Consider the following 23,911-nt stretch of genomic DNA (forward strand, 5'->3'; position numbering starts at 1 on the left):
TTCCTCCCACTTTGTTTCTGCTTATTTTTTTTTGATGTCGTACATACCATATCCCCTTTAGCTTTTTCAAAATAAGCAATATATTGGCCAGGCATGGTAGCGCATGCCTGTAATCCCAGCACTTTGGGAGGCCGAGGTGGTTGAGTCACTTGAGGCCAAGAGTTCAAGACCAGCCTGGACAACATGATGAAACCCCATCTCTACTAAAAAAAAAAAAAAACAACAATTAGCTGGGTGTAGTAGCATGTGTGTAGTTCCTGCTGCTCAGGAGACTGAAGCACAAGAATCGCTGGAACCCAGGAAGTGGAGGTTGCAGTGAGCTGAGATCGCACCATTGCACTCCAACCTGGGCAAGAGAGTGAGACTCACACAGTATAGTATGTTAACATGAACCTTGGAAAAGATTAAGATATGTTCACTGGCTGGTTCAATTTTACTAATACACATTACAGACCTATTACACCCTACTGGGGGTGAGGGAGTTGGATTGAATCTCTAGTAAAGAACTAAACTTTCTGGGGGAATAACGAAACCATACCTTATAAAGTCTAATGCTCCTCTTCTACCTAAGCCAGCTGAATGTGCCCAGACAATGCAACATTCTTTGCTACTTATACAGAATCAAAATGTGTGAAACACCCGTTTCCAGGACTTAGTAGGTCACCATCTATTAGATCACAGTGTAGAGTCTTTAAAAAGAATCATACTAAGTCTCTGATTCTATAGTTGCCCATAGGTGTTTGTACTGAATTTTAGGTATAATCAAAAGAACTTAAGAGTACGGTGGGGAGGGAAAGGAGATGCTGCACTGCTGAACACCAGCTTTGAGGAGCTGAAATGGTGATGCCTGTTGCCTAGCAACCTTTACTTTTGTTTTTTTTTTGAGACGGAGTCTCGCTCTGTCGCCCAGGCTGGAGTGCAATGGCACGATCTCAGCTCACTGCAAGCTCCACCTCCCGGGTTCACGCCATTCTCCTGCCTCAGCCTCCCGAGTAGCTGGGACTACAGGCGCCCGCCACTACGCCTGGCTAATTTTTTTGTATTTTTAGTAGAGACGGTGTTTCACCGTGTTAGCCAGGATGGTCTCGATCTCCTGACCTCGTGATCTGCCCATCTCGGCCTCCCAAAGTGCTGGGATTACAGGCGTAAGCTACCGCGCCCGGCCTGCAACCTTTACTCTTAAGGCACACTTGCCTGCTTGAAAGAGAGATCCTTTTCAACAGCTGTAATGCAAACATTAACCTAGTGAGTCAAACTGGGTAATGGGGTAACAAAGGTAGGGAACCAAATGATTTTCCACTAACTGAAATCAGAGTATCTCCTCCAAAAGATTAATTAAAAGACAATGAACACCCAAATCAAGCTGAAGTTTTATTTAAAATGTAAAAGAAATGTTCCCCCAAAATGCTGGTGAATAAAGCAAAAGGATACCATACAGTGCTCTCTTCCTACGAGTTAGCCAGCCTATCCAAGTACAGGGCAATATACAGTACTTATTGCTGGTAGAATTTCACAGTAGTTTAGTGTTAAAGATTATCTGTGCCTAGATTATGAAGAGATTCTCAGTGTGTGATGTTTAAGTTCAGGGTTTACATCTTACTGGGCATGAACAAGAGCCCCTGCTCCTTGGCCATAGCCAAATCCCTTGGGCCCAAAGTTCTTTGCATAGCATCCTACAAAGGAAAAGGGAGGAAGGATAGTTAGTGCAAGTCCATTAAGCTTTGCTAGCACTGCTTAAGACCCACTCAACAAACCCCCATAAATTAAACAAACTGCTGTGTAAAAGAGCTCAACTTATTTAAGATGTTAAATGTGTCATGTACTAAATATCTTAAAGCTGTAAAGACAAGTCCATGCATTCTGGCTCTATGGTGTTCAGCGTGGTCCTGCTGAGTTGCAAGCATGAGTCAGGCCAGGTAAGGTATGTATTTGTCTATTTTCTTCCATATACTTACGCTTTGCTCAAGACATGAAGGCAAAAGATGGCTATTTGTGGTGTTTTTATCTGGGGAGGAGTTTTAAATGATCAGGAACTTAACTGTGGTTCTCTGTCATCTATAAGCATCTTGGGATATTTTGTTTTCAGAGAATAGTGGCATCCTTTTCTCCTTTTTTTTTTTTTTTTTTAAATGCCAGTGACATTTCATTAAACAAGAACCAGTGTGGAATATTCATATGGACAGCAGTAACTGAAATGAATTTTACCTTTACAATAGATTTCACCTTCTTTTTCAGTCAGAGTTGTTGATTCAAGACTCTTCCCACACTTTGCACATCGGAAACAGTTTTTATGCCAGGGCTGGAAGAGATGAATGTGTCAGCATGTTTTGAGAGGCCTGTTTCCTACAGTTCAATTTAGATGTGTGGCAAGAAGTGGCTCAGGATGATCATCCCAAAGCAAGCTCCTGACTTCTGTGGTTCAGCTCCAATGAGAAGGCTGAAACCAGTCCTCAGTATCTGCACTCTTGATCACCCACAGAAAGGCTGTTTCCCTAAGAGCAGCCTCAGTCCTAACCACAAGCCCAGTCTGCTCCTTTAAAGAGACCATCTTTTTTCTGGCCAAGAACAGCGCAGCTCAAAGAGGTTAGCTGGTAACTTTTCCAAATCCACACACTGAATTCGCATCAGGTGTCCTGACTCAGATTCCCGCTTTTTTCACTATACTGAATAACCTGGAGATTCCCTTACAGTCTGGCCTTTTAAAGTTTAACCTTCAGGAGTGCCCCCTATGAAAACAAGTTCTTTTAAACAGAAAATTGACTTGTCAAATAAGGGAATCACTTCAAAAAAGTTAATGATTCTGATGGAAATGCATTTAAAGAAAAGTTTCATATAAGACAGTGATTTGTAAGACATCACCCAAGCAAGGAATGTGGAAGGGTTAGGGGAGAAAGGGAGCAGAGAGAAGTCATTTGCTGTTATTAATTCCAAATAGCACTTTACCTTTCCAGCTCCAATTATCTTCTCGGCAGCATATACAGAATCCCCACATCTGGAACACTTCTCAGCACCTCCATATTTCTGAGCAAATTTAGAAGTGTTTGGATTTGTTGTAGGCCTGTGAGGCTGAACACTTGTGAAAAGAGGAAAAAAAAAGTAGGCAAGAGTTTCCACAGGGCCCTTTTAAGTACACAAGGCAGGAACAATGGAACTCTGGGACTTAACCGCTACACTGCCTCAAAGCTGGAAGCCTCTGCAGGCCAGCACAGGGGAGGGAATAAAGAAGAAGTGACTCAGGTGCCAGCCAGAGTTACTACTTGAACCTATCTATGGGCTCATTATTATTTCAAAAAACCAGATAGGGACCCAAACTTAAAGATCTGTCCCTCTTGAGTCTAAACAGAATTCATTTACTCCTCAGCATTGGCCTCTCCACTAAGCAATTATGTTATGGTTTATAAAAACTTACCAGAGCATATATTTTTACTCCAGAATAATATCACTGGAATCATACCTAGCTTTTTACTTCACAGGAGTCGGAAAAACCACTATTAAGTAGTTTAAAAATTCCACAAATAGGTAAGTTAACTTTGGTCTGTAACTAAGAAATTTAAGCATGTTTTATAGATTACTTAGTCTCCCAGTATATCTTGAAAAAAGGAAAGTGTGAATAGCCAACTTTCTTCATGGAAAAATATTTTATAAATTTTGATTATTACTATGCAATCTGTTTATCTTTCATTTTTCTCTGGTAAGGGTGGTATTTTTGTCACTATTTACAGATCACTGAGTAAACCATATTTCTTGCTATCAGTAGGAAATGTTTCCATTCAGTAAGGTGTACCTAGTATGTGCAGAACACTCTCGGGCTTTGAGAAGCCTTTTTTTTTTTTTAAGCCCTCTTAGAACCTTATAAATTAGCTGAGCAGATAAAATGATAGCACTCCACAACTGTTAATTTTTCCTACTGGAAAAACAATGTCTTCCTAGCACTTTGGGAGGCCAATGTGGAAGGATAACTTGAACTCAGGAGTTCGAGGCCAGCCTAGGCAACATAGCAAGACCTTGTCTATATATATATATATATTTTTTTTTTTTTTTTAAAAGGAGGGTTCACTGGTCTTTGTGCTTTAAAACTATGGCCGTAGTCACTGACTTACTTTTGGGGTCATGGATAAATCTGGTTTGGATTGAGGGAGATGCAGGTTGAGTGAGGGGATATGGATTTTGAAAGGTTTTCAACAAAACCTTTAAAACACAAAAATAGATGTAACAAGATGGAAAAGGAGAGCAGAACAAGTAAAATAAATTTTAACAAAGATAAAAAGGTAAGCTGGGCATCATGGCCCAGAAACTCTGAGGGTGGAAGAAGCTTAAAGAACACAGAAGTGAGCCTCAATGTAGTACATACTGCAGTAGGAAGAGAACAGATTTTGGAACCAAATGGACATTGATTCAAATCCTGGCTCCCTCACTTATTTGTGTGACCTGACTCTTAGTGTCGTCATCTATAAATGGACAAAGTATACCTCAGAGTTACTCTAAGGATTATACAGAATGAAGATAAGTGTTCAACAGACAACAGGGACTCAATACATGGTAATTATTATTTTAGCCAAGCCAAGCACCATGTTTCATTCAGGTCATAAGGTTTGGAGTTAGACTAGGTTAAGTTCCAGGCTCTACAATTAACTAACAGTGTGACTTTGGGCAAAGTTTTTACTTCATTTTTCTTGTCTTCATCTGTTCTGAAGAAAGAGAGGAAGCCCTATGTTGTAGGACTGTTGTGAGGATTACACGAGTTAACATATGCTAATGCTGCACGGTGGCTGGCATGGTTTATGGTCTTGTCCAAGGGCCATTTTGTTGGACTATTACACCAATTTTGGACTTTTCAATATAAAATGGATGTGAAAATGTGAAGTTCAAATAGTGGAATCACTGGGTTAAAAGTAGGAGTTAAGAGGAAATTCCAGGTTGGGCGCGGTGGCTCATGCCTGTTATTCCATGCACTTCGGGAGGCCGAGGTAAGTAGATCACTTGAGGCCAGGAGTTCAGGACCAGCCTGGCCAATATGGTGAGACCCCGCCTCTACCAAAAATACAAAAATTAGCCAGGTGTGGTGGTGCACGCCTGTAATCCCAGCTACTCAGGAGGCTGAGACAAGAGAATCACTTGAACCTGGGAGGCAGAGGTTGCAGTGAGCCGAGATTGTGCCAGTGCACTCCAGCTTGGGTGACAGAGTGAGATTCTGTGACAAAAAAGAAAAAAAAAAGTGTGTGGGGGGAATTCTAAACAAATAAGTTATTTAACCTGAATATGAAATACTAAGTGAACTTTCACAAATTTAGCACCTTGATACGTTGGCAACAAAGCCTTTAAAGTTTAACACTACTCTCTCAAAGAATCAAAAACAAGAAGTAATTTCCATTTTTAAGTAAAAAATTTTAAGTTAGAGAAAAGTGATTTCTTGATGAAAAATGTTTACATAGGAGTGACTTAGGAATTTTCATTGGCTGCTTACATTGCACATGAGAAACACCTCTCATGATTCACACAGCACATTTCTCTACCATTTAATTTCATGACATCCGGTCTCCAAGGTGCTGCGAAATGGAAGTAAATACAAATCACTTGCTTTTGAGAACACGACTCCTTGATACAGCTTGGAATGCTATAAAGCCAGAAGTAGAAATCACTGGAATTATTAATAAGAACTTTGTTAGGTCCAAAACTCAATATTTTGAACTAGTTGACATTAGAAAATCAGAGTCCCATTTTATTTGCTTAGTTTCAACTAAAAATCTGGAGACTCCCAGGTTCCTGTTCAGCAAGCGGCACTAACTGTCGCAACTCATTTCTGAAGGTAACCAACGGTCTCCCAACTCACCTCTCTGGTTTGATGCCCAGCCTCTCGCCACGGTCCATGTTAAGTGTGCCAGCGCCCTGGCCGTAACCGTAGCCTTTTGGCCCATACTTCTTTCCGTAGCAGGATTTGCAGTAGATCTCTTCATCGTGAATTGCCACTGTTGTGCTATCTAAATTTTTCCTGCAAACCACTGCAGGGGAAAAAGTTAGACTTTACACATGTTCCAAAGATGCCTTTTTCCTTAGAACAATGGTGGCACAGACACATGGCCTACAAATGGTGAGCCTCACATTCCTGGTTTATCCTGTGGCTTCCCAAAAGCCATGAGACAACATCTGGACTGGCCAGCTACATTCGAGGATTATTTACATTCCTCCATGGATATGACAGTTGCTTCAGAAATGTATCAGAATATAACATCCGGATGCCTCAAGCTTTATTTTTAGTTTGTTTCGTTTATTTTTTATTCCCTTTCCTATGGTGCCGATCAAACTCTTACTATGATTTCCCTTTCTGGGAGATCATATTAAGGGAGAAAAGTTTCAAAGGTGGCTATAAATTACTTAAACAAAGGGAATAAAACACCACCTTGCTCCCAACCCTCAACACTTAATCTTTTCAGCCTTCTCTTAACCAAGTACTGTTAAATCACAACCTAACACAGAACAGAAGGGAAGCTCAGTGCCTTCGGGGACTTGCCTCTGTAGCCTTTCCTCCCCCAAAAGCACCTCCTGGGATAATAATAGTTTTAAATCCTGAATTCTAGTTTTCATCACTAGTCTAGACTGGGAAGTATCACACTTTCCTCTCCCCAGCAGCTTCTCCAGCAGTGATGAGTCTGTCTGAAAATCGTCAAGTGCTTTAAAGTCTGCATTTGTTTTCCCTTCTGTCCCAAAGGAGAATGCATTCTTTCTTGATGGATCTCTTGCCACAGGACATTTCCACGTGTCCCACTTCATAAAACTGCCAAATGTCGAGTTTCATCCAGACATTATTTCACTTTCTAAAACTTCAATTAAGCTTGAGAAAAAAGTAAATTGTGAGGAAACTCACTGGTAGCACAATCTGGCAGCTGCAAATCAAAGATCAGAATTATTTAAAAGACAATTGTATGACGATTCAGAGTAGAATGATGGTTACCAGAAGCTCGGAAGGGTAGGGTGTCCGGAAGGAAGTGAGGAGAGTTAATGGGTGTAAAAATATAGTTAGAATGAATAAGATCTAGTATTTGATAGCACAACAGGATGATTACTGTCAACAATCGTACATTTAAAAATAAGACAGTATTAACTGGAATGTTGGTAACAAAAAATAATAAATGCTTGAGGTAATGGATACCCCATTTAAGATGATGTGATTAACATACATTGTATGCCTGTAGCAAAACATCTCATGTACCCCATAAATATATATACCTACTATGTACCCATAAAAATTAAAAGTAAGAAAAATAAAAGGGGGGGTTGAATAAAAAGGAAGGAGTACAAAAGGAAGGACAGCAAAGAGGAGGGGAGGGAAGCAGGACTAGCTGGCTGGTTTAAAATTTAGTCTACTATCTTAGACTAAAGTCTTCTATGGTAGAATGAAATGGCATCTACTCTGGAATCTAACTGTTGAGGCTCAAGTGCTGAAATACATGTGCCTAAAGATAACTATATCTTAAACCATAGTTAACCTAACACCATGCACTGCTGAAGGACAACTACCCTTAACAGACAGAATAAATGTAAATACAGTTTTGAAAAACCTGTATGAACCAAAAAAAGTGTAGGTATATGAAAGTGTTACTATATAACCACCCCTTTCTTCCCCAGTCCTCATGCTGTTCTCTGCAGTAAAATTCTCATAGGTCTGCAAACTACTCTGAATTATTTCCTTAAAAGGCTTTAGTCAGCAGAGACAAATATTAGAAAGGATTAGTAGAAATGACCAGTAAAGAACTTGACATTTAGTAAAACAAATGTCAACAGCATACACGCATGTGTTATTATGGTGTAGACACTGTGGCTTAACCTAGACAGATGAAACTGAGAGCAATTTCTAAAGTATTTGCATTCCGTTTCCATACTTTCTTGGTTACAAGCCTGCTGAAAAATAGATTCCTTTTTTAAAAAAGTAACTTCTAAAAGCAATGGTTAAACCAAGTCTTCTGAGGAAGGCATACATAGTGAACATTCCTATGTAGTATTTTTATTCTTTTGTAACTGCAACTTTCTGTTGTCTGCTTCTGGTTGTCTGCAAAGCAGTTATGCTATTAAAGAGGTCCAGATACCTTGAATGCTGGCTCCAATGAGGGAAAAGGACAATTCAAATTTGAGAAAGAAGTCTTTTCCTGAAGATTATTTCTCAATGTAACCAATTTTTAACCTATGGTTTTCTGTAGGAATTTTCCCTGTACAATACTATTGATAAGGCAAACATCTGCCCATATGGGTGGGTTTACCTGACATAATCATTCATTAAAGAAAATTCTGTCATTAAATCAGAAGATGATTAATGAAGTGCTTTAAGTTGCTACTCTACAGTTTTAAAACCGAAGACTTTGTTGTCATTAAAGGGAACCTGAGAAAGAGAAAGCTGGGGTGGATGAGGAGCAATCATTTACTAAAAAATGGGAGCTAAGCCCTTGTAATGTGCCAGAAACTGTGCTAGGTGCCAGACCACATAAGTGACACCCAGCACTCAGTGAGGTGGGGGAGGCAGATGTGTTAACAAAATAAAGGCCAAAATGGAGGCCAAAAGCTATGGGGACACAAAGGGAGGCTGGGTGTCTTGGGCCACCCCTCCTGTCTTCGCTGCTAGGCTTGGCATTTACAACATCTAAGACGACAGGTAAAAACCATTCGTGCTTTCAAAATGATCTTTGTTGGCAAAACCACAATTTTTCCTTAAATAGGCATATTGAAGCTCTGCACATACAAATTCCGTCAAAGGTGGAGCACGGAGAGCTACTTACTGCAGAGAAAGCAGCAGCGGTGGAAGCTCCTGCCATCACACTGCACCTCTTCTGCGTGGTACACGGTCCTCCCACAGGCCCCACACTTGTTTCCACCTCCCCAGACAGGCATTCTGAAGGAATAAAGGATTCATTAGAATGTCCCTGTGCTGGTCGTACGGCTCCCTAGAGGGCTATTTAAGCCCAGGGACAGCTGCAGATTTTCGTTTCTTTATGAACCTCTCTAACCACATCTTTCAAAGGCCTGCGTTCCTCCAAAATAACCTCATCTCCTCTCCCAAATCACAACTCTTTCATTAGGAAACTGGCTTGTCGTGCACAAGATTTTTTTTTTTTTTTCCTGCCAGACAAAGGACCTGCATTCAATACAACAGTACAGGTCACCAGGCACAAAACAAGCTATGCCATTAGAATCCACAGGAGTTAAGAAAGAAGCGTGGGGAGGGGAAAGGCAAGCCTTGTCCCCCTCCCTAATATGCCCATTTTTAATAAACATATTTTTTTTAACCCAGCTGAAGATCTTACCCTTGGGTGGAGGTTTTCATTACATGTTTAATTCATTGTAACAACACTAAATTCTTAACGTTTAACATATATAAGCTATGACACGCTTTCTAGGGAACAAAGTGTGTTGCCCTGCAAGAACAAGTTTTATATTTGTTTGCTGAAATTACACGATTGTAGCATAAATAGCTGTGTCTGTGACTCGTACAACTGCATGCACGGAACTTTTGCCGTAACCACAACAAACGCCCATCCAGATGGCTCCGGCTTAAGTTTCTATGCTTCACTAACCCCAAGGCCCACTAGTGCAGCCAGCAGTTGGGTTTTCCTCTTTGACAAGTCAGTCAGGCCATACAGAATCTGCTACAAGTTCCCTTCCTACCAGTTGAACTGTTTGCTGAGCATGCAGGAATAGCCTCTGAATAGTACGGCCTGCTGTAAAGGGCAAGCTGGAAGTACAGATCCTAGGGTGTCTCGCTGTCATGTAGGGCCAACATTTTCTCATCTCCCTTCTCAACAAATTAGTCTGCCTCGACCACTTTAAAATGCCTGGTTCTGGCTGGGCATGGTGGCTCACGCCTGTAATCCCAGCACTTTTGGAGGCCGAGGTGGGTGGATCACCTGAGGTCAGGAGTTTGAGACCAGCCTGACCAACATAGCGAAACCCCGTCTCTGTTAAATTAAAAAAAAAAAAAAAAAAAAAAAAGATTAGCCGGGTGTGGTGGCAGATGCCTGCAATCCCAGCTACTTGGGAGGCTGAGGCAGGAGAACTGCTTGAACCAGGAAGCGGAGGTTGCACTGAGCGAAGATTGTACCACTGCACTCCAGCCTGGGCGATAGAGCGAGACTCTGACGAAAAGAAAAAAGCCTGGTTCTGAATGGCCAGCTTCCTCAGATGCCTTAACCAGTATAGAAAGTTGTTCTGCTAAGAAGACATGTTATGTCTGCCCTGCCCTGAGTGGTATCTAAAAACACAAGCGATTGATTCCCCTTTCCCCATCATCTTTTTTGAGCTTCCTTCTGTAGAGTGGCATTTGCAGCCCTTGCCTGTTAGGTCTCCTTAGATAGACTGCTTGCCTCTCTAGGAAATAGGTGGCTAATAAGGCCGAGGCCTCTTACTAACCCAAACCTGGCTAGAAAGAGAAGGGAAACAGAGTGCTACTAAGTAGAAAAGATTAAAGAGTCTCCAATCTTTAAAATCAAAAGGGATGTGGGAAATTCTCATCCTACCCCATTAAGGTGATCCAGAACGTGACAATTTCCTGAACACAAAGATGAGGCCTCTCCAAAAGAAAGATTAATGGAGTTGATCATTGTGATGGGGAACTTTCCAGCACTCAGTATTCTCTTGCCTCTCTTCTGGTGGTACCTTCCCTAGACTGTCTTCCGGGAAAGCGGCCATCTCTTTCTTAGACCATGTGGTTTAGAGAAGTGCTTATTAAAATGTAGTCTCCTGGTGATGGATGGGCCACTATTCTTGTTACCAATTTGAGACAAACTTCAGGTAAGCATTTAGAAACTTTTATGCCACAAAAACTAAGAGAAGATAAGTGAACTCATCTTGTTGAACAGAGTCATCAGTCTGTACTTGGAAATTAAAAATAACAGTCCTATACTGATATGGTTTGGCTGTGTCCCCACCCAAATCTCATCTTGAATTGTAGCTCCCATAATTCCCATGTGTTGTGGGACGGACATGGTGGGAGGTAACTGAATCCTGGGGCGGGTCTTTCGCGTGCCGGTCTCATGATAGTGAATAAGTCTCACAAGATCTGATGGTTTTATAAAGGGGAGTTCCCCTGCACACGCTCTCTTGCCTGCTGCCATGTAAGATGTGACTTTGCTTCTCATTCACCTTCTGCCATAATTGTGAGGTCTCCCCAATCACGTGGAACTGTGAGTAAATTAAACCTCTTTCCTTTATAAATTACCCAGTCTCAGGTATGTCTTTATTAGCAGCGTGACAACAGACTAATACATTCACCATAGATGATTTGAAAAGCACTGGTTTGGCCAGGCGCGGTGGCTCAAGCCTGTAATCCCAGCACTCTGGGAGGCCGAGGCAGGCGGATCATGAGGTCAGGAGATTGAGACCACGGTGAAACCCCGTCTCTACTAAAAATACAAAAAATTAGCCGGGCGCGGTGGTGGGGGCCTGTAGTCCCAGCTACTCAGGAGGCTGAGGCAGGAGAATGGCGTGAACCCGGGAGGTGGAGCTTGCAGTGAGCCGAGATTGTGCCACTGCACTCCAGCCTGGGCGACAGAGCGAGACTCCGTCTGAAAAGAAAAAAAAAAAAGAAAAGCGCTGGTTTTAGATGGTACTGACTCTACCCCTATCTTAGTCTGTTTCGTGTTGCTATAACAGTACACCAGAGACTAGGTAATTTATAAAGAACAGACTGAGAATATAAATATTTGAAGGCTGGGAAGTCCAAGATCAAGGTATGGCAGGTTTAGTGTCTGCTAAGGGTCCCATCTCTGCTGCAAAATGGTGCCTCCAGTGCAGCATCCTCTGGAGGCCAGGAACACTGTACTTTACATGGCAGAAGAGCAGAGGAGGGTGAACCCGCTCCCACCAGGCCTTTTTATGGTGGTACTAATCCGTTCAAAAGAGTGGATCCCTCATGACCTAAACATCTCCCATTAGGCCCAACTCCCAACGTTGTTGCATTGGGAATTAAGTTTTAACATGATTCTCACAGGGGACAAAAACACTCAAACCATAGCAACCCCCAACTCCAAGGCTGGGCATGTGACTCAGTCACGGCCAATCAACTGTGCCTTATCTTATCCTGCATGCCTCAGTTATGAGCCAATAAATTCCCTTCTTAAGTCATTTGGAATTGGAGCTCCTGTTCCTTAAAACAAACAACACACACACACACACACACACACACACACACACACACACACACACACACACACACACACCCCTGACTGGTATGGCTTGTTATCACTAAAATGTAAGTCTGAATTTGCAAAAAGCCAACTTCTCTTAACCAGACAGGAACAAAGTCATTCCAAGGGTCCACAAATGTTACCAGGCTTACCGTGAAGGCATCCATATAGGATCAGTATCTTGCGACAATAGGACATGTTTACAAGCTTTCCTTTTGTAGCTGCATAAATCTTTTATTCTCCTCCCTGGAGACAGGCACTCCATTGTTTAAATCCAGAGTGAAACATAAGCCTGGCGGTAAAACCTAAGACATAAAGCCTTGGCTCCAACAGCCTGCACTGACCCGTGTTTGTAGTACAGTTAGAGAAACTGACCTTGCCCCTTGCCTCCAAAGTTACCTGTATTCTGAATGCTCATGGATGCAACAGACATCTGCTGGAAGTTTCCTCATGATTCCTGCAGAACCAAAGGCCAAATCCAGGCCTCCAGGTAATGACACTACAATTACTTATATTGGATCCCAAGTATCAACTGGTTCTTAAAATACTTTGTTGTTGTCGAGGCATTTCTATCATTGAAACATTTCTCATATTAGAAAGTGAACTGTTAATACCAACTTGGTATTTTTCATTTTCACACATATTTACTTTGGAGCAATCACCAGTAAGGAACCAGATTGCTATCACGACTGAGGCTAGACTAGGCTGTCTTTGAATAACACTTAAAAGTACATTAAAAGGAAAACCCAACTAATAACCTTGTTATTCTCTTCCATACCATTGAAGAACAGCCTGGATTTTTAAGAAAGAAGGAATATCTTCCCTTTCTTTATGTAATTCAGGGTTTCTTTAAACTTACTTATTCTAAGTTAACTGCACCAGCCAAACGTAAATGTGTCAGCTTTTCAGGAAATACCTATCAAAGTTCCACAGCATTCAACTTACTGTGCAATAAGTTTCTGGTCCCTTGATGGTGGGGACCACATCTCTGTATTCTCCACACCATCTATCAGAGTATTTGCATATATCAAAATATTGCAGTTCTATCCAGTTTAAGGGCTTTCCTAAGGATTTCTGAATAACCTTTTCTGTGACAGAGGGAAATGATGTAACAAAAGAACATTGTCAGAAAGCTTCAGTTGGATTTACATTTTTTTTTTTTTAAGATGGTTAGGGAGCCAGGTGTGGTAGCTCATGCCTGTAATCCCAACACTTTGGAATTTGTAATTTAGGGAGACCCTATATTACCTATATTTAAAACAAATTTAAAAAGAAATTAGCCAGGCATGGTGGCACACACCTCTGGTCCCAGCTACTTGGGAGGCTGAAGTGGGAGGATTGCTTGTGCTGGGAATGTCAAGGCTACAGTGAGCTATGATCGCACCACTGCACTCCAACCTGGGCAACAGAGCAAGATGACCCTGTCTCAAAAAAAAAAAAAAAAAAGTGGATAGTGATAGTTGAATATTCCTTATATCGTTCTCTACTTTGTATGTCTGAAATATTTCATAATGGAAGGAGGGAGAGTAAGTTGACTGACTGGTTTAAACACACCTGGATTAACTCCACCGTTATAATAGCTGCGCAACCTTGGGCTTCATTTTCTCAAGCTAAAAATGGGGATAGGTAGCTCTGTCTACCCACAGAAATATTGTGAAGGCAAGATAAGGTAAGCAAATGGCTTGGCAGGAATCCAGTAGCTGTCAGCTTGAAGACAGAGGGGACATCTCACTCTATCCAGCCTGCTATCAGTACTCTAGTAGGAAAACCCACCAACCAGCACCTAGAACATAGCTGCAGAGCAACAAACAAGGTAAGGAAAAAACTGAGCTGATTGGTCACTATAAACCTTCTTTTTTGGGGACATTAAAATGCACTCCAAAGTAAAGCAACAGTTCCACATATGGTGGTGACTGTCTTAAGAAACGAAGTTCAAGCCGGGCGCGGTGGCTCACGCCTGTAATCCCAGCACTTTGGGAGGCCAAGGCGGGCAGATCACAAGGTCAGGAGATCGAGACCATCCTGGCTAACATGGTGAAACCCCGTCTCTACTAAAAATACAAAAAATTAGCCGGGCGCGGTGGCGGGTGCCTGTAGTCCCAGCTACTCGGGAGGCTGAGGCAGGAGAATGGCGTGAACCCAGGAGGCGGAGCTTGCAGTGAGCCGAGATAGTGCCACTGCAGTCTCGCCTGGGTGAAAGAGCAAGACTCCGACTCAAAAAAAAAAAAAAAAGAAACGAAGTTCAAATTTGCACTTTTAGGCTGAACCTCTAATGGACATTTCCTGAATTTGGCTGGAAGAAGTATGATGATCTTCCATTTCTGTCACTCTTGGCATCGCTGTGCATAAAAAAAAAAAAAAAAAAAAAAAAGCAAGTCTTCATTTTTCTTACAAGCCTTTGGCCGCACTACTCCACTACAGCTGCCATTAATCACAGCAAACTGGATTTGCACTAAGCAATCTGGGCTGCATGCCTTTCCCAAATCCTAGGCATTAATTTACAGAATGGTAAAAGCAAAATTAAAATCCCACTTTACATCTGATAAAATAGGGCAAATTCTGTTTCTCAGTCTTGTTCCTTGTTTTTCAGTGTCTGAAAGAGTTCTAGCACTAGGATTTATCCACTGTATTACATGTTACAACGTGATTTATATCTGAACACCTATGTGCAATTTCTCCTTGCTGCCTCTTCTTAGCCTAAGATGCCACCCAAAATTCATAAGACTCACCCATGGGGAAAAACTGATATAGTCTAAGTCTGAGTCGTCTTATGGGTACAGTTAGCTCAGTCTCTAGATAACTGTGGTAGGAGTTATTAAGAAATTATTTTAGGCAGATAGAGAGGAAAAGGGGTCCTTGGGAAGTTTTCATTTTTTAAAGCATCTCTGGAAGTTTCTTGTAAAGCCCTGGCTCTTAGAGCCAGGCCGGCAACCTTTGATATGCAAATGTAGGCCATGTGGGCCATGCAAATGCCCCACCTGTGCCTGGTGACAGGGCAGCCTCCACATATCCCCACGTGTGTGGAACATCATGGCGCCCTGCATTTGCATACTAAAAAGCTAGGGTGTGAGGGCCAGCTTTTTCTTGGGCTACGTGAATGGCATGCCTGGTCAAACCAATCCCCTAAGCCCTATGTAAATCAGACATCGCCTCCTCCAGTCTTTGCATATATACCAGGCTGGTATCCATAGCAGGTGGGGACCTCCTCTTTGGGCTTTGGAGCCCCCCTCCCTCTGTCTCTGTACCGGGGAGCTTCTTCCTTCTGTCTTCTCCCTTCCTTCTTGCTCATTAAATTCTCCGCTCCTTAAAACCACTCCATGTGTGTCCGTGTCGTTTTATCTAAACCAGCGGCAGGATCAAGAACCCTTGTGTTCCTGCACTCATCAGAGCCGTATCATAAATCAAGAGCTGACTACCTGGGCCATTCTCATACCATTAGTGCCGCATTTACTGTCTTACTTTAGAATCAGAATGGCTTGAATCTATGAAATTCAAATCTATATGTTACCATTTAAAGTTTAAGTTATCTGCCCTGAAACTAAAAGTTTGGATTGAATTAGTCTATATTCTATATTTACCCAGATTCTAAATGCCTCCAGAAGCTTTGACATTTTATTAACTACACGTAGGGCCTTGTTATTACACTAGAACCCGACTATAATCCAATTTCCCCTAAAGGAGAATTTATTATAAAATACAGTCTCATCTTGAGCCACATCCAGGGAGAATCACTTGTTAAAGAATGTAAGTTAGTAGCACTGTCCCGTTACGATGACTTTTTAGCAAGGCCAGGATTTGACAGCTGTAGTTAATTGGAAATTAAGCTTTCAGTTGATGCCTGTTCTACAAATTTTTTCTTCTGTTACCCCAACTACCTACTTAGTCTACTTCTCTTACGGAAGTGAACACCACTGAACCAAGGATGAGCTCTTCATGTCTTAGTGATCAGCTCCATACTCCATTTGGCTCCTCCTACTGAAGCCAAATCCTCAACCTGGCCTTTAAGTCAGTTCAGCATAAGGGCAAAGTAAGAACACGCGTTTAGAGTCCACAAAGTGTCATTTCTCTCATCCGTAAACTTAGGGCAACAGTACCTTTTTTAGAGAGTTAAGAACAGTACCATCTTTATAGAGTTATAGATGAGATAACGCTTGCATAGTAGGGACTCAAATGATAGTATCAATATTTAGCAATGTTCTAACCTTTGTTATCAATACTCATCTTGCCCTACCATCTCACATATCTATTCCTTCCTTATCCCCCAAACCCTCCCCATCAAGGCAACTGCCTTACCTCCATTCCATCCAGCTAACTTCATTTCTGTATCTCAAGTAATTTTTCTAGGGTAGAGGCACCTTATAAGCACTGTATAATGCTTTACTGTTTATGAAGCTCTCATATAAATGTATTAATTCAACAATATTTCATCAGCCAGGTACTGGGTTAGGGGCTGAGGATAAATGGGTCATAAGGAAAGGCCCGTTTTGCACAGCATTCTACTGAGGTGGTAAAAACATGTGGACAAACAATAGCAATATAATAAATGACACAGAGGCATACAAAAAGGGCTTTTGAAGGTCTGCACCATTTACTTTCACAGGCATGACAAAACAGTTTCATCTTGCAGATCCACTGATAGTGGATTCCTGGAACTACGTTGAGAAATATTCTGAAATTCAGTCCAGGTTCTACAATCAAGAGAACTGTGATTAATTATTTTTGCCATGGAAACCGCAGTACACATGCCACCTTTTAGACATGCCAGATATAAAAGAAACAGTGCGGAGCTTAGAATCAGATAGACACAAGCTGATTGTCAAAGCTAGTTATCAGCTATGTGATCCTGGCCAAATTTCCTTAACCTCTGAGCCTTAACTTCCTCAGAGGTAACTTGGAAATGGATGAGAATTATCTTATAGGCGGTTGTAAAGATTTAATGAGATAAAGTTTGTAAAGTACCTGGCAAAGAGCCTGTACTCCACAAATGGGCGGACTTCCTTTTCCTTTAGGAGCACTCAGGGCCTGAATATACCAAGTTCAGTCAGTTAGGTCAAGGGTTCCAACCCCCAGGCCACAGACCGATGGCTGTGTTTTGTGTTCAGGCTACTTGCTACTGCTCTGTGGCCTGCTAGGAACAAGGCTGCACAGCAGGAGGTGAGTGGAGGGTAAGCGAGCATTACCACCTGAGCTCTGCTTCCTGTCAGATCGGCAGAGGCATTAGATTCTCATAGAAGCGGGAACGCTATTGTGAATTGTGTAGGTGAGGGATCTAGGTGCCCACTCGTTATGAGAATCTAATGCCTGATGATCTGAGATGGAACAGTTTCATCCCAAAATTTCATGCCAAACCATCCGCCTACCATCCATGAAAAAACTGTCTTCCACAAAACTGGTCCCTGGTGCCAAAAAGGATGGGGACTGATGAGTTGGGTGACTTGCTGAGGTCACAGATCTCCAAAGAAACAAATCAGGCTCATGTTTTGATTCCAGAACCACAAGCTTTCCTCAAAACTCCCATATCTGACAGGCACAGAACATTAAGGGTTGAGACTATTCAAATGACCTGAGAATTCTCAATCCTTGAGTTACCAAATTACACACACAAATTACACACCTTCCTCTCCATCCAACTAGCGGTCAGTAAGTGGTCTTTGTGTACCACTCTCACACCCAAACTGCTACTTTCAACCAAAAAGCTTTTTATTACCCCTCTCTGCTAACCTAAATCTAACCCCACTGAAGGAAAACTCTCTTCTAATCTAGTGAACACTCCTGTGTGTACCTCAGCCTCACCATTCTTACTACTTCTGTATTCTGCTACCACTCATGTCTTCAACTTAGAGTGCAGCAAAATTCGACACAGATTTGAATCACTATCTGCCAAATCCCACATTGTAATTAAAATGCAACTATGCTATAAGCTCAGTAACCCTGATCCCCAGCATCTGCCATAGCAATCCACAATCTGTGCAAAACTACAAGTTATTTAATTATTCAAACAATTTAATATTTGCATGATTTTTTCATGGAATCAGACCTAGATATATATGCTGAGACTCTTGTTTATTTGCCAAATGATCACAGGTTGTTCATTTGATCTGCTAGTTTTCTCATTTTAAAAGTGGGGACAATGCTTATTTTTACAATAAGGCAGTTTTTAGATTAAACAATATATGCAAAACACCTAGAATAGTGTCTGCCACATGACAGGTAATAATAATTACAAATACTTCTATAAAGCTTAATATATGCTTTACTTATGTTTATATTACCTCATTTAATCCTCATAACAACTAAAGTAAGCACTACCACTATTCTCATTTTATGAGTGGGGAAACTGAGGCATAGAGCTATTAAATGACTCATAACTGTGAAACCAAAATAAAATTATCAATTCAACTTAAAAATGAATACCAATAAAATTCCAATTCAAAATTATTTCACTGATGTTTTGCTAAACTAAACCACTGGTAGCAATACAGATGTAGTACCGACCTCCATGGCTATGGCATAGGTTCTTCTTAAGCTGAGTAGTTCCTGTACTGCTGTGTGCTGGATGAGGATTCAATTCTCTCTGCTTATTTTCTTTTGGAAGTACTGTGAAACCACCATGAAGCCCTCTTTCCTAGAGTGAACTAGGAAGTAATTTGGCCCTAATGGTGTCTGTTCTTATTAGTCGAAGACAATTAATAGTATTGTTGGCACAATAAGATTGTAAACAAAAAAGCAAGGAACCTGATATCCTTTCCAGATCATTCACCATGTACTTCTATTAGTTCTTCCTCTGTGACTTACAACAATAAAATTTTTAACAATCAGAAATTGTGCCTGTGGTAAAAAGGAATTTGAGGAGGAAAAAATATAAAAAAAAGAAATTGTGCCCAGCTTCTCCACTATCCAGACAGAGAAATATTCCCTTAATTCAGGATTCTTAACCCAAAGGCCAAAATTCCTTTTAATTATGGGGGTTGGGAAACTTGGTACCACATACTTTATGTTACGTCATTTTGAGAAGGGGTCTGGAGGCCTCACAGGAGTGCCATGATATAAAAAGTCAGAAACCCCACCTAGGTAATCAAAGATCCAGAGGTGTCTGGGGATCCCCACCCAACAGAACCCAAGGGATGGCATGCTGGCAGTCAGGGTAAGGTGCCTTGAGGAAACCTGTGAACATCTGCACAGAGAAGAAAGCTGGCCTCCAGGCAAGGTCTAGGAAACACTATTCAGGTGTGAGCCAGCTCTCTCCTGAAACAGACTTTCACTGATAGCCTTTTCCCACATATATTCAACCAAGTGCACAACTTCGTCTAATTACAAGGAACTACTCCCAGGCTGGGCTGGGCTTTGTACAAGTATCAACAGGCCTTATGACAATCCTGCAAGGCATGTGCCACTACACCCATTTTACATGATGAAGTATTGAGGCCAAAGAGTAAAGTTAATTTGCCCAAGGGCATCAAACCAATGGGTACTGGAGTTGAGGTGTGAATTTGGTCCTGCCTGGCTTCGTTCCTCCCCCTTTCAGCCATGCCTCCTCTCCCATAGGGGGCTCCCTTTTGGGGTTCATTTGATTCACCTCACTTTTGACAAAGAAGAAAACCTAGAGACCCAGATCACTATAGCAATTTAGTGTCAGAGTTGCCTCTGGACTCGAGCTTCTAAAACTCCTCATTTATTGCTGTCCTCTACTCTATACCAACATTCTTGCTGTTTTAGCATAAAATTCAACCTCCCCCAAATCCAAGTGATTTTGCAATTTCATCAGGACAGGCCTCCAGCAAGTACTGCTTTCAGCACAGTACTTAGCCTATACCAGTATCAATCAACATTTGTTAAATACATTCGGAGAAATGCATTAAAAATTTATGATACGAACTTTAGATCAAATCTGCAAACAAATACCTATTGTGTGAGTCAAATTATATTTTTGTTCCCTATAATCACAACCTTATTCGCTCCTTCTTTCAGTCAATTGTCCAAGGTACCCAAGCAAGCACTGTGAGTTTCAAAGACTCATGTGATGCAGATCTGGTCTCAAAGGTAACACAGAACCAAAAGAGCAAAGAAAACTACACTGCAGAGGAGAAAGGACCCAGAGAAATACTGACAAAGTATCAGTGACAGTGGACGAGAGCGATGACCCCAGGAGTACTGGGGGAGACCACTTAGTACTTCACAACATCCTTTGTAGCTTGGCATGCAGTTCTGAAATTATGTTGGATTCTCCCTTTCAAAATCTATCACCCAATTCTTTCTTGAAAAACGTGAGTCAAAGTACAGCCAACTTTGTGGCTGTCCTATTTGAATTCTTGGCATTTTATGAGGAGAGTTTTAAAACAGGTTAATTGGAAAAGTCAAGAACTAAATACGACGATTTTCGCTGCCCGGGTTAAAAAATTACTAACTGCCCCCGCCCCCCCAAAAAAAATTCTGTACCGAAAAGCATTTATAAAGGGAAAATGTGCTTGGTTTGCAGACTGCAAATAAAACAGGTTAAACATTTTGGGTAGCCATTTAAGTAAAAATCGTTTAACAAATGTCCTGGCTTAGAAGGGGGAAAGGGATCCGCCGCTTTAGAAAGCCCGCCCCCCGCCCCCAGGGGGTGCCTACGTGGAGCTCCTGAATCTGGCTCTGGAGAACCCAGAATGTGATTCTCAGGACCTGTCGCATAATTTCACAACCAAGCATTCTTGCATTCTTCTTTGTACCTGAATCGTAGAAAGTTCTGGAAAAAGCTAGGAGTAAGTGATTGACATTCCCTGCTGTTCCTTCAACATAGAGGGGTTCGGTGCTTGGTGGGCAGACACCACCAAACAATGGGGATGCCAGGAGCCCGGTACGGCGGCAGGAGCAGTACCCTGGGCTCGGGGGGATGTAGAAGCCCCATTCCACCCCTAGGGGACAGAACCCAGTAAGGTCGCCCTCGGTGCTCACCACACTCCGGGCAGAGGGGGCCCTGAGACTCCGACCCCCACCCCAGAGAGAGCCAGCCGCTGGACGAGGGGACCGACGGCTGCTAAGAGGCGGATTAGCAGAAACGCGAAACTCACGACCCGCCTCTCTCCCAGAGAAACCAGTATGGAGAAATTAAAGGTCATGTAAGAAGATTATTTACCTGCCCCGCGGGCCTGGGATCCCAGGGCATGGCCTGGGCGGCCTCGAGGACAAGGGCAGGTGTGCTTGGGGGATGAGAGAGAAAATCTGGGGCGCAGGGATGAGAAGGCTGGCAGGGGCACAAATGCGGACCGGGATGGGGATGTCGGAGGAGACCGGGGCGCGCCGGCCGGGCGGCAGCACGACCCCGGGAGGCGGTGGAAACCCCCTGCAACTCCCACCCCGGGGTTGGCGGCGCCGCGGAACCGCCCCACCGCCCCTACTCACTTGAGTCGGAGGCGGGAGCACGTACCGCAGGCGGAGCTAGCGAGGCCGGGCCGGAGGGAGGGTCCAGGGAGTCCGAGATCCCAGGCGAAGCGCGCGCCGGTGCCTTTTAAAGAGCGCTCGGTGGGCGCGGCCTGTGTCCGCCCCGCCCTCCTCCCAGCCCCGCCCGCCGGATTCCCGGAGCCGCTTGCCGGGCTGGGGCGTGTAGCGGGCGGGCTGCCCTCGGCCCGGCTCCGGGCTAGCCACCAGGAGACAAAAGGCAGGAGGCCCGCCTCTTCCTGCAGCTTCCCGCCAGCCCGGCATCTTCCCACGTCCCGGGACCGCTCCCTCCCAAAGGGACCCGGCAGTTCCAAAAGCCACTGGGACTTGGAGAGGGACTTCCTTCCCCTCCAGGGAGGCCCGGCGGCGGGACGGTCCCGCTGGAAAGTGGCCCCCGCCGCCCTGCGTCGGACCTGTCCACCGCGAGCGCCGATCCCCCTCTTCGCGGAGACAGTCACGGGCCGGGAGGCTCCAGCAGTAGAACGTCAGCCAAACGGGGCTTTCCGCCACCTCCCCCTTGCCTTGTCCTTGTCAGTAAACTCAACGTGATTAACTTCCCTAGTTAACGCATATTCTCTCGTCCGATTTCCAGCTTCTGGGAATCCACAACTTCTTATTCTTAAAGAGCAAAATTCATCTAGACTAAATAAATGACGTTACGAAAACGCCCCATTCCCAAAGTGTTTCGCTCTTCCCCTCCACCAGGGCACAGCACGCGATGCTGAGGGGGAAGAAACCTAAACCCAGGCAGAAACCCCGGGCGCCACAGGGCCCTGCATTTCTATGTGTTGATGTCAGAAAAGCACAAGGATACCGTGACATCCGAAGGGACCTAATGCCTAAGCTACAGGATGATTTATTGTTTTAGATGAAAAGGAAAATAAACAATGCAATCTCTATCTGGTTCATATTCTAGGCCTCCTCATGACCTCTCCTGCCAGAAGCAATGATCCCGGAGAATTGATACTTGCGGAGTGGGGAGTTCAAAAAAGTCAGTGACCAAAACCCCCTCATGCCATACATGCTATTGCCTCCTCTGGTCCAGAGTTTCTCATCCTCCACACCATTGACATCTTGGGCTGGATAATTCTTTATTGTAGGGGGCTGTCCTGTGCATTGTAGGAGGCCTCCACCCACTAGATGCCAGTTGCAACCTGCCCCCGACGTTGTGACAATCAAAAAGTCTCTGGACATTGCCAAATGCCCTCTTGGGGAGAGGGCAGGGAGCACATATCCGCATGACAATGTACAGAACCGACTTATAATATTATTATTGTTTTATTTTATATGCTGGGGCCAATCCAGGATAAACTCATTATAGCTGCCTTGTTCTCTGTCCACCAAGTACTGTCCAAAAACACATAGTGGTGATTGACATCTCCTGATACTGTGGCAGGAGTCTGGAAAGCATTCTTGCCTGCTGTGAGCTTTTCTAAATATGGGCAATCCTTATTTCCATGATATCAGCTAGTGTAAGTGACTTGACTCACGGGCCAACAGGAAAATTCAGTCCCTCGGATTCTACATTCACTTTAGCTCAGCTGCTTACAGTGTTTATTTTTTCTTGTATAAGTTTGCCTAGTGCTTCTACTGAATGAAACTGTATCAGTGAGTCTCACTGCAGCAAACCACTGCCCTTTCTCTCCTACCCTGAGTTCTTCTCAATGCCTCTTTGTGGAAGGGGCCTCCCAAACCTGAGCTGTTTGCTTTCTGTCAAGCTCATGTTGTCCCTAAATTCCATAGCCATGTCTTATCACTTGAAATTGGGCTTGTTGGCCGGGCGTGGTGGCACATGTCTGTAATCCCAGCTACTTGGGGGCTGAGGCAGGAGAATCACTTGAACCTGAGAGGTGGAGGTTGCAGTGAGTGGAGATCACGTCAATGCACTCCAGCCTGAGTGACAGAGGGAGACTCCGTCTCAAAAAACAAAACAAAACAAAAAAGAAATTGGGCTTGTTTCTGACCTAAAAGTATTTCTGCTGTCTGTCCCTGTATGTATTTGTCTCCATGTATTTCACACTGAGTCTGCGGATGATATACAACGTGTGATTTTGAACAAATCTGTATTCGTATTTATCAACATTTAAAAAATATTTATTTTCTTTAAACATCTATTTAAACTGTTGACTCTTTTAGTTATGAACATGAAGAAATTATTTAAGAGTTTTTAGACAGAGTGGTGCAAAAGAAAGAGTATGGGCTTTGGAATCAAACACACATGATTTCAACATACAGCTCTGCCACCTATCAGTTTTGTAAGCTTGGGCTAAGTACTTGACCTCTATGCATCTGTTTCTTTAACTGTAAAAAGATAATTCTACACATCT

General features: G+C 43.1%; 1 protein-coding gene across 5 annotated transcripts; it reads right to left on the bottom strand.

Moving 5' to 3' along the window:
- Nucleotides 1-1,358: 1,358 nt before the first annotated feature.
- CSRP2 (cysteine and glycine rich protein 2) lies at nucleotides 1,359-23,498 on the bottom strand. Of its 5 annotated transcripts, XM_063694174.1 has the most exons (8): nucleotides 21,549-21,635; nucleotides 10,500-11,546; nucleotides 8,766-8,878; nucleotides 5,831-5,999; nucleotides 5,465-5,614; nucleotides 2,944-3,073; nucleotides 2,206-2,299; nucleotides 1,359-1,673 (listed from the first exon to the last, which is right to left on the bottom strand). In XM_063694174.1, exons 2-8 carry the CDS (start codon nucleotides 10,502-10,504, stop codon nucleotides 1,597-1,599), a joined length of 738 nt encoding a protein of 245 aa, XP_063550244.1. In that variant the 5' UTR covers nucleotides 10,505-11,546; nucleotides 21,549-21,635; the 3' UTR covers nucleotides 1,359-1,596. The 5 variants fall into 5 exon arrangements, with proteins under 5 accessions (XP_063550244.1, XP_063550243.1, XP_030856545.1 ...); XM_063694173.1 differs by lacking the exon at nucleotides 5,465-5,614 and having other exon boundaries at nucleotides 21,549-21,631; XM_031000685.2 differs by lacking the exons at nucleotides 5,465-5,614; nucleotides 10,500-11,546 and having other exon boundaries at nucleotides 21,549-23,498.
- Between the last annotated feature and the right edge of the window lie 413 nt (nucleotides 23,499-23,911).

This window comes from Gorilla gorilla, chromosome 10 (assembly GCF_029281585.2).
Source record: "Gorilla gorilla gorilla isolate KB3781 chromosome 10, NHGRI_mGorGor1-v2.1_pri, whole genome shotgun sequence".
In the NCBI taxonomy this organism is placed as follows: domain Eukaryota; kingdom Metazoa; phylum Chordata; class Mammalia; order Primates; family Hominidae; genus Gorilla; species Gorilla gorilla.